Source organism: Lipotes vexillifer, unplaced genomic scaffold (assembly GCF_000442215.2).
Source record: "Lipotes vexillifer unplaced genomic scaffold, Lipotes_vexillifer_v1.1 scaffold129, whole genome shotgun sequence".
NCBI lineage: Eukaryota > Metazoa > Chordata > Mammalia > Artiodactyla > Lipotidae > Lipotes > Lipotes vexillifer.
In genome coordinates this window covers 64,511-75,659 of record NW_006777287.1, presented here as the reverse complement: position 1 = coordinate 75,659, position 11,149 = coordinate 64,511, and the positions used below count along the sequence as shown (strand labels likewise).

Genomic DNA, 11,149 nt, shown 5'->3' with positions numbered 1-11,149 from the left:
AATCTTGGGTATTATCACTGAGAAGGCAGAAGGAAGCAGATAGTTGTCATTTTTTTTTGGCAGAGAAAAAAGTGATGCTAGAGAGACATGGCTGGAATTAGTACTTTCTAGAATCTGCACTGTGCAATTTGGTAGCCACTAGACACATGTGGCTGTTTAAATTTAAATTAACTAAAATGAAATAAAACTTAAAATGCAGTTCCTCAGTCATATTAACTACATTTCAAGTGCACAGTGGCCACATGTGGCTGGTGGCTACCACATTGGACAGTGCAGATCTAGAATACTGCCATCACTGCGGAAAGTTCTGTTGGATGATGTGCATCTAGAATCATCCTCAAGTTCCCCCAAGCAAAATGTCGAACCAGTTTGGGATGAGGTTAGGGTGGCCCTGATTTTGTGAGTTTATCAGGTTATTCTAGTGTTTCGTACTCCATTGTTTGAATTCTGGCCTGGCCATGTGGGCCGAGGATAATAGATGAATTCCTCTTATGTTTCCAGGACTTGAATGAAAATAGTCAAAACCTAGTCTTTATAAGCAGTTCTTGTTAAACAGAATTTATTTTAATTCTTGTTAAACAATTTTTTTTTCTCCTAGCAGAGGTTAGTTGAAAGAATAGAGGGGGCTAGACTTCATTTGGAAGCTTTTATTATGTTTGGCTTTATTTTCTTCATTGTAGGACAAGGCACACTTAAGCCTTTTCTCTTACCCATAGGGTTCCTATTTCACCTAGGCTGCTAAAATCCATATGTTTTATCTTTACCTCGTGGAAGCCACTTACAAAGGCAATACACCTGTTTCAAAATTCACAGTAGAGAAAGGAGAGACTGTCCATGGCAGGTATGAACTGCCGTGCTCTAAGCCATCCTGCCCGCCGTGCCCTTCAGATCACATCATCTCGTTGCTCCTGCCCCACAATAGCCTCTCTGTGGTTAGGCAGAAGGCTGCTGTGTCACCAGGCTTTCTGGTAGGCTGTCTGGGAGACAGACTGGTAACCAGTGCTCTGCCCCTCTCTCTGAGGCTTTACTGGGGAGCTCATCTATGCAAATTAGTCTGCCATGAAGTGGCTCCATGCGGCTGTAGAATCCACAGAACAAGACCTAATGTTGGATTCCTAGCTGTTGGTCTTACAGATCTGACACCATATAGAGGACATTTCTCTATGGAACGTACATTAGAGACTCTCAAATCAGGTGAGAGTTAAAGATGAACAGCTAGGAATTCAGTGTGACCTCTCCTCTACCACTTCAGTATGTTAGACACTTTGGGAGCACTGAGGCTCTCGTGTGACCTCTGTGGGTAGTCCTGGGACCCCAGAATATTTCATTTCCAAAAAAATCTCTGTGAGGTTTGTTGCTCAAAAGTCCCTGGATAGGGGCTTCCCTGGTGGTGCAGTGGTTGAGAGTCCGCCTGCTGATGCAGGGGACGCGGGTTCGTGCCCCGGTCCGGGAAGATCCCACATGCCACGGAGCGGCTGGGCCCGTGAGCCATGGCCGCTGAGCCTGCGCGTCTGGAGCCTGTGCTCCGCAACGGGAGAGGCCACAACGGTGAGAGGCCCGCGTACCGCAAAAAAAAAAAAAAATCCCTGGATAATGTCCAGCTATGAGGTCAAGCCTCCAGGCCTCAGAAACTCCTGCCAGAAATTGACCTCTAGACACAGCAAAGTCAATCTAATTCACTACAAAGATTCCATCAAACCTCAGGCCTGTGGGGAGGAAATCTGGTGCCAGGTACACTATAGGTTTTAAGAGTGCTCAGAACAGGGCCTGGCTTGGTAGGCACTCAGTAAATATTTGCTGAATGCATGAATTCATCTCGTGGTTTTTAAACTTTGCCTTCAGCAAAATATGGGGTGACTGTTCCCTTTCCTTCTGTGTCTCCTCACCCCCATCCAGGGGGCACGCACCTTGGCTTAGTGCTCGGCAAGCCTGGAGTAAAACAGAGTGGAGGCTGCCAGTATGTCTGTGTTGTCTTCTATTCCTCCTTTCCATTAGTCTCTTTTCTCAAGATATATCCTGGGCATCACAGGTGGAGAAGCGTGAGGGAGAGGAGGAAAAATAAGGCACACATGGGGCTTTGCACATCCACTGTCTGCTCATCGGAGTCAGCGCCCTGGTGCCAGACAGCAAATAACACACGTGGTCAAGGCCATTCAGCACCTCTCTTCAAGCTCAAATCAGACCTGCTGAAAGCTGTGTTCTCTATTTGGCTTTTATGGTCCCAGCCACTCTTTGCAATATTGGAGGGAACAAGGAAAGTAGAGAATTTTCCTGGCATCTTTGTCTCCTCCTCCGCTGCCCCATGTTATCCGTGTCATCAGTGCCACAGTTCTCTGCCTTACAATGAGGAAGGTTCAAGGATAAAGAATTAACAGATACATAGGGCAACAGTTGGTATATTGCTAAGCCAAGTCAGCTTACCCTAGTGCTTTCATGGATTTCGTTATAAGTGGATTGTGCCACCTTGCTTTTTCTTTCTGTCTTCAGTTGCTGATCTCAAACGTGTGAGTTCTCAGGTCATCTGTGCTGCAGGAGGATGCGGGGCCACCAGGATAGAAAGTTAATGATATGCATGCTGAAATATTTAGGGGGAGTGTATGGATGTCTGTGACTTTATTTGAATTCATCCAAAAAATAAGGTGGATGATAGAGAGAGGGCTAGGTATGTAATAAAGAAAATACAGCAAAATGTTAATGGTAGAATCTAGGTGAGGGGTATACAGGTATTCACTATAAATTCTTTCAAAACTTACCTGGATATATGAAAAATTCCATAACAAAAGGTTAGGAAATAAAAGCAGGTCAGAGGGGAGTAAGGAAGCAGCTGAGAGGAAGAGGCCTGGGACGGCAGGACCCACCTTTTGCTACCTGGGACCATCTGGTGCAGGAGGGTGGACAGTTTGCCCGCTGCTGCCGTTCCCCAGAGATCTTGCTTAAGGTGTCAGCACACAGGTTGATTGCCCAGCCTACCCCTGGGATCTGATGTAGTGTATGACCTCTTTCGCACGACTTTTGCATGACAGCCTTCCCCTTCTTTTAGCTAACCACTCCTTCCACCTTGGGAAGATGGTCGGCCTCTTGGCTACTCTCAGCCAGCCTGGCCGCTATGGTCCAAGCTAATACTCTCTGTTTTTCTCCTTGTCTTTCTCTCTGATGACTTATAGAGTTGGTGTTGATCCAGATCAAGACCCACCACCCAACAATGACAGCTTCCAAGTCTTACAAGGGGTAAGTCACAAGAGATGCTTTTTCCCAGGGAGGTGTTATTAAAAATAGCTAAAATTTATTGAACGTTTACTACACGCCAAGCAGTTTACGTGGATTCCCTCATTGTGGTCTTGACAACAACCTTATGAAGTAGGAACTGTTATCCCCAGTTTACAGATTAGAAGCTGAAGTTTGAGAGTTGAAGTGAGTCATCTAAGGTCAGAGAATTAGAAAATGATGGAGGCAGGATTTGAGTCCAAAGTCCCTGGTCTTAACATATTAAGGGGCCAAAAAGTGTGTTTAAGCTGACTCCCTACCTTCCAAGAATGGATATATGGATACATCGGTGATTGGCTCACGGTAACTGGTTCTGGGAAGGAGAGGGATGTGATCAACTCTGCAGCCCAGGGAATATGAGCAAGAGAGGAGGGACGCTGGGTGACGGCGCGCCAGTAGCACAGCAGCAGCCCTCAGCCCCATAGGCGATGAAGGTCACAGCAAGGCTAATGGTTAAGGTTTGGGCAGGATCGTGGTGGCAGTGACAGCCTGGAGTGGAAGCTGTAGAAGCAGGTGAGGGCAAGAGCACTATGGCCACATCTCGTGTGACAGCAGGGAAGAGTTCCTGCTGCCACAGAGAATCCTGATGGAGACCGGGGTGGGGCGGGAGTGGGGATGGTGGGGGAAGAGGCGCGTGCTGGTCCTTGGTTTTGCCGTCTGCTCCGGTCACTCGCAGCATAATGCACTGCCCCAAACATAGGAAGGAAAGTGAACAACAATTTCGTATCCACATGCATTCTCTAGGTTTGGAAAGGGCATAGTCGGGACAGCTTGCCTTTGCTCCATGAAGAAACCTGGGGGTAACTCAACAGCTGGGAGCTGGAATCATCCAAAGGCTCATTCGCTCATATGTCTGGCGCCTGGGCTGGGAGGACTCAGACTAGGACCAGCGACTAGAATGCCTGTGATGGCTTCTCCATGGCCTCAGGGTATAGGACTTCTTATGTGATGGCTCAGGCTTCCAAAAGCCCGTGCCCCAGCAAGCAGGGTGGATGGAGACTGTGTGGCCCTTTCTGGCCTAACCTTGGGAGTCACACAGCATCACTTCCATGACTTTCTCTTGGTTACAACAAGTTGCTAGGGCCAGCCCAGATTCAGTGGGAGGAGATAGAGACCATCACCTCTGGATGGGAGGAGCATAAGCGAAGTGGCAGCCATGTTCTAAAGCTGTTGTATCAGCCCTGTTGTGGGGCTGGTGGGCTCATTCTGCCTCCAGGTTTTTGTTTTTGTTTTTGTTTTTTCTTTTTGCTGTGCGCGGGCCTCTCACTGCTGTGGCCCCTCCAGCTGCGGAGCACAGTCTCCGGACGTGCAGGCCCAGTGGCCACGGCTCACGGGCCCAGCCGCTCCGCAGCACGTGGGATCCTCCTGGACCGGGGCACGAACCCATGTCCCCTGCATCGGCAGGCGGACTCTCAACCACTGCGCCACCAGGGAAGCCCTGCCTCCAGGTTTTGCTCTTTCCCCAGGCCAGCATTTCCTGGGCAGGCAAGGTGGGGGAAGGGAAAGTCACGCACGATAGGAGCAGAGATGTGTTTCCAAAATGTTATTATTTGGCCTTGGGAGTGAAGAACTGTTTTGTTCAGCATAGAATACCCAGTGCTGAGCACAGTGCCTGGTCCATGGGGGGCCTGATCGGTATTTGATGGGAAGATGGGGGAGCGAGAGCAGCACAGGGCATGGGAAGCTTCACTCACCATGTGCATGTGTTGTCCACAAAGCCATGTTGAGTGTTTCTTTTTCTTTCAGTCAGCTTTGCATCACACTCATCATTGCACTTAATCCCAAATCCAGTCTGCACGTCTTAGATTCCCTAGGATCTTCTAAATGACTCCAGCTGCCAAATCTGATTTAACACATCGCGCAAAATGTGGTGCCGTGTGGGGCCCAGGGGTGCCACCACAGCTTTCTCTGAGGGTGGTTACAGCCTGATGAGCCATTCTTGGGTTGATGCCCCTTAAGGGGCACAAAGCCATGACCTCTGAAAGTTCTAGGCATTTTGGGAAGAGCTTTCAGTGAGCTTCACTTGGAGATTTGGTGCCCACTTTAATGGTGCTCCAGAAGACCTTTGCGGCTATATTAGAATTGGCCATTGTGCCATTTGGGACCATGTGGTTTCAATGAGAAGCTTTTTTTGAAAAGTTGCTATTTGACTTGAGGTTTGATTAAGGACTTTAGAAAACAGGGGTTCAGGAACTGTGCACCTGGCAGCCAATTTAGAGTCTGACAGTTTGAGTCCCCCCAAACTGGGATCTGAGGAAACCTGGGTGAAATTCATGATGGACATCCTCATTTCACCGAAGGGAAAATAATGGCTCTGGTAGGATACACATCCTCCATAGACCTGTGGCCAGTCAAGTTAATTTTGTAAGCAAAACAGTTGGATATCAAGGGTCTGGGGCAATTTCATCTTGACAGTTCCAAGTTGGTCAACACCGCCCCCCCCCCCGCACCCGGCCATTTTGCTGTTTTCCATTGCTCCTGCCTCTGGACTCAAGCATCTGTGAAAGGAAATACGTGAAATGGTTCGGTTGGTTTCATGTAGCTGAACTTACTATGTCTCAGAGACAGTGGGCTTGTAACTAGACTTAGTAACAAACTTGCTGTGGAAATGTTTGAAAAGCAGTGGGTCCTAAATGCTAAGGGTTCTGGCAGTGCATTTAGTCCATGCAGTGATAGTTAAGGTAGCGCCCCCAGCCTCAGGCAGGGCAAACATTGGAAACCGCCCTTTGGGCCAATTTTGACCAGGCAGGTGGTAGCCACTTCCACTGCACTCCCAATGGCGCCCCTTTGGCCGGCCCTGGTCAGGAGCTGTGTCACACCTTTGCTTTAACCGCCCTCCTTCCAAACCTCATACGCAGTCATGCAGAGGGCCCTCAAAGGCAGTTCTGTTGGCATTTTGAAAGTCTTTCAAGATTGCTGTCAGAGGGAAGAGATATGGGAACATATGTATATGTATAACTGATTCACTTTGTTATAAAGGAGAAACTAACACACCACTGTAAAGCAATTATACTCCAATAAAGATGTTAAAAAAGAAAAAGATTGCTGTCAGACTGGGAAAAAAAGGTGAACTTCAAGTTCAGTTCTTCAGGACACCTTCTGAAAAATGACTCATGCCCTCATGCAGAAAGGGCCTCATTTCTCCAAGTCCTTCTGGCCTGACTTCTTGATCCAGTAAGCCATTAACAACAGGGCTGGGAGCACTCAGTGGTCATGAGAAACCAGTAAAACAGAGAACTAAATGGGCTTCTCAGTTTGGGGTGAAACCCTGGGTTCCTTGCAGCTTCCGCTGAAATGGATCCAGGTCACATGCTCAATGTTGTCATGAAACTGAAATCAGAGGTGGGGGAAGTCCAGATGTTTGTTCCCCATCTTGCTAAAAGCGAACAAACAAACAAAAAAGTGATATTTGATGGGAAAGCACAATTTATAAGGAGCACGATTTTCCTCACCGGTCCTAGAAGCCCAAGGTTGTAAACAGAGTCATGGTTACAGAGCCACAGAATATTAGCTCATGTGGGCGAAAGAAGGGAGCTGTTGGCCAGAACTTTTGGCTCTATGTGAGGGAAGCATAAGAATATTGTGGATAGACTTCAGCTTCATGTCCCTGGCAAGTTTGACTCATTACAACAAAACAAAACAAAAGACTCAGCTGCTTTGTTTCTGTGGAGGTCTTGGTGACTTTGCAACCAAAACAAAAACAAGCCCAGCTGGAGGCAAGCTGCCTGGGCCTGGGGGTGGCCTCCCAACCCATTCAAGGGGGCATTTTTCATGCCAGATGCAGCTGAGATTTATGTTGGCCGGACACGCAGACACATCATTCACTTCCTTCCCCAAGTTTACAGAAGCGCATTCAATGATGAGGCCGCTTTGGAGTAGGCAGGAACACGAATCTGAATGTATCCTGCCTCTGTCATCTCAGCAGGACAAGGTCACAAGCAGGATATTAGTGGAGTGTGGGGGAAGGGAACCACTGTGCTTGTGGTGTGTGTGTGTGTGTGTGTGTGTGTGTGTGTGTGTGTACCTGAAAACTGCAGAAACTCAGCTGTTTATAGTTGCATTCACATATACCTTTCTGGGCAAGTTGGATTTGTTTGTTCCTGGGTCCTCCCCCAGTTTCCTTCCAGGCTAAAATCTGACATCCAGTCCCTTAAATCTTTAACTTCAAACAGTTGCTGAAGTGCCTTTCCTCAGATTACTACTCTCTGACTGCCTTCCCCACCACACTTTTTTGTTTTTCTGATGGCCTCCCTTGGCCCCTGATTTCGCTTTCTGCTATTCTTTTTTTTTGTCTTAGAAGTTCAAAATTAACATTTATTCATTCATTTGACAAATATTTATGGAGCATCTGTTATATTTCACACATTCTTGCAGGCTCTGGGAATACATTTGCAAACACAACAGATGAATCTCCGTCCTTAAGGGCTTGGTGACAATGTGATGATAAGGGTGGAGAGTGGCAGAGGTGAGATGGTGGAGGGCCTTGTCTGCTTCTCCAAGAGGGACCGTGAACCTCCCCCTGCTGTTCCGAGTGTCCCCGTGGACAGCAGCCTGGGCATCACCAGAGAACTCGTTAGAAATGCAGACTCTCAGGCCCCACCTGGACCCACAGAATCAGAATGTTCACTTTAACAGGGTACCCAGGAGGGTTATGTGCACTTTACAATTTGAGAAGCCCTGGTGGAGGCAGTGTGGAGCTCTTAATTCCCTGTTTTTAAACCCTGTGTTACCCGCTTCTGAGAAATCTTGGCCCCATCATCCCAGGGACATGAGAAAGACCCAAATCGGGTTGCATCAATTATGTACTCTTTTGCTCTGCATTAGTTTCATATTGTTGCTGTAACAAATTGCCACAAACTCAGTGGCTTAAAACAACACAGTCTTACAGTTCTGTAGGTCAGAAGTCTGGTGGGTTCTACTGGTTTCTCTCTTTTAGGTCTCTTAAGGCCAAAATCAAGGTGTCAGTGGGGTTGGGCTCTGGGGGAGAAGCCACTTCCAGTCTCCTTCAGGTTGTTGGTAGAATTCCCTTCCATGTGCTTGTAGGACTGAGGTTTCCTTGCTGGCCATTGGCCGGGAGTCAAGCTCAGGTCCTAGAAGCACCCGCGTTTCCTGGCTCTTGACCCCCTCCACTTCCAACTATGAAAACTTCATGCTCTGAATCTCTCCTGCCTCTTCTCCCACCACATCTCTCTGACTCTCTTGCCTGCCTTGTCCACTTTTCAGGGCCCATGTAATTATACTGGGCCTACCTGGAAAACCTTAAGTCCACCCACAAAGCCCCTTTAGCCGTGTAACGTTAACAGACTCAGGCTCCAGGGATTAGGATGTACAAATCTTTGGGGGGCAGGGGCAGTATTCTGCTCCATCTCTGAAAAAAAAAAATAAGCTGTTCTCATTATTGTAATGACCTTAACATAAAAAATGCATCTCTTAACAATAAGAATGGAATGAAATATAACTCTACCCAGAAATCATTATTCATTAGTTCTAGAAAAATTATTTCAAAATAGGACCTTTTTGCCACTCCGCAGGTCTTCAATCTGCTTTCTTTTTCTTCACCCCATATGTATCTGTCTGTCTGTCTCCCCCTCTGGAAATGTGCTCCTCAAGTGGCAGGTGCTGGGTCTCATTCCTCTTTGTGTTTCCAGCACCCAACATGGTACCTGGCACACAGTAGGTGCTTAATGAATGCAGGAGAAATAGCCATTCATTGTTTCATGCTCAAAAATTGGTGATAAGCAGAGCTAGTGGTATTTATTTTCCTGAAGGGGCTTCTCTATTAACAATTTCAGTAAAATGTTTTAAAATCCCTTGTGTAAGTCATAAGGACAGAGAGCAGAATGGTGGTTACCAGGGGATGGGGGATGGGGGAGGGGGAGATGTTTAAGGGTACAAACTTGCAACTAGTAGATAAACAAGTTCTGGAGAGCTAATGTACAGCATAGTGAATGTAGTCAACAATACTATATTATAAAGTTGCTAAGAGACTAGATCTTAATTGTGCTCACCACAAAATAGAAATGGTAATTATGTGACAGGATAGAGGCATTAGCTAACCTACGGTGGTAATCAAACTGCAATATATAAACATATCAAACCAACACTGGTGTACACCTTAAACATACGCAATGTTATATGTCGATTATGTCTCAATTTAAACTTGCCCAGAGTCACACAGCAGGGCAAAGGCACAGTCAGGAGTAGAGCTAGGACTTGGACCCAGGTAGTCTGTTGAGAAAGCCTGTGATGGTTACACCTACGCCTCTTGGAGCACTCATTGCCTTTGAAACATTTCTCAGAGATGCCAACCTTGTGCACAGCCTTGAAAGATGAATAGGGATCAGCCAGGTAGGTGTTGTGGGTGGAAGAAGGTGAGAGTATGCAAGGGTGTTCTGGATTCTAGAAGCAGCCTGAACTAAAGACATGGGGGTGTGAACCGTCCTGGTGGGGATAGAGGTTTTGAGGAGGGCATGGTGGGAGAGCCAAGTCCCTGCTTTTTCTCTGGGCAGCCCAGGCAGGCGGCCCATCTACTGTAGGATCACCTGCACCCACACCGACCCCTGCTTGGAGCCCGCAGGAAGGGCTGGCTGGCTTGTGAATGGTAGCCACCCAAATCATGCTAGGAAGCAGTTGTTGGTTTGTCTTCTGGGTCAGCTTAAAATAATCAGTCCTGTTCCACAGACCCTCCCCGATTTCCCCAAGTTCTTCCTGTACATAATCATGCTTCTGGCCCCAACTCTTAGAATAAGTTGTTTAACACCCCCGTTACAGAGTTGCACTTTTTATTTGCCCTGAATTTGTAACCTTTCAGGGTTGGCTCTTAGTGTCTTACATTTCTAAGGTCGCTTTATCTTATTTGTGGACTGTAGGCATATCTCTTTGTAGCCTGAGAAGACCTTTTCTTAATTTGCCTTCAAAAAAAAGCCTTTCCCTTGCTTTACTCATTTTCATTGTCCCTCTTGGGGCTTATATAGGTCAGTCTCCTGTAGCTTCCTTAAGTTGAGATGGCAAGAACTTAAGTGTTGCAGGTGATGAGAATGCACTGTGATTTCATAATGCAGAGGTTAGGATGACAGCATAGGGGTTTGCCATTTTTATTGTTATTTTCGTGGAAGAGCAGACAAAAGTGACTTTGGGGAACTTGTCTTATGCCCAGTGGTTTATAGCATCCTTCCAGAAGATGTTTATCATCTTGCTAGTTTTTTCTTTAGTAAGATTCTACAGACACTTAGAACCAAGAGCTTAGAGCCTATCACTTCATAAAGAAGCATTTAATTTTTTTCGTAAAACAGTCATCTCTCAAAAAAGTCATCTACCACTTTTCCACTCAGTCGTGTGGCATTTTGAAATCTCCCTAGAGTTGTCATTGGGCTAGCAATTAATTACCTGAAGGAATGATTGTTATCTGCAAATAGAGACATTTCTGTGCCTCCTTTTCCCTATGTGATTTATTAAAATGTGAAATAAAGTTGGTCTCTGGGGTCTCTCCTTTTTATTTCCTCATCCACAGAAGGGCCCGTTTAACTAAGCCATTTGCATGTATGTCACTAAACATTCCTCAAATACCGTAGGGGACTCTGTTTTTAAGTCATCTTTGCTGTTGGAAATATTAGGAATTTAAATAGTGCTTGCTAACTTCCCTCCCTATGCTTCTCTGTATCGTACCTTCTCAGAGATTTCTGACTCATTCTTGGCATCTCTACTACAGGTAGAATTTACACCCACTGAGATTTGGAACTACATACTTGTAATCGTTGACTCAACTTTTATTTGGTTATTCTTTTTTTTTTTTTTTTGCGGTACGCGGGCCTCTCGCTGTTGGTGGGCTCTCCCGCTGTGGAGCACAGGCTCCGGACGCGCAGGCTCAGCGGCCATGGCTCACGGG

The 11,149-nt window shown here is 46.7% G+C and overlaps 1 protein-coding gene across 1 annotated transcript in view; it reads left to right on the top strand.

Moving 5' to 3' along the window:
- Window positions 1–11,149, top strand: part of SLC9A7 (solute carrier family 9 member A7) — a 141,962-nt gene that overhangs the window by 117,971 nt on the left and 12,842 nt on the right. Inside the window, exons 14-15 of the mRNA XM_007450929.1 lie at window positions 3,165–3,228; window positions 3,533–3,567. Of these exons, the coding sequence (XP_007450991.1) occupies window positions 3,165–3,228; window positions 3,533–3,567 (99 nt within the window). The remainder of the gene's footprint in view (window positions 1–3,164; window positions 3,229–3,532; window positions 3,568–11,149) is intronic.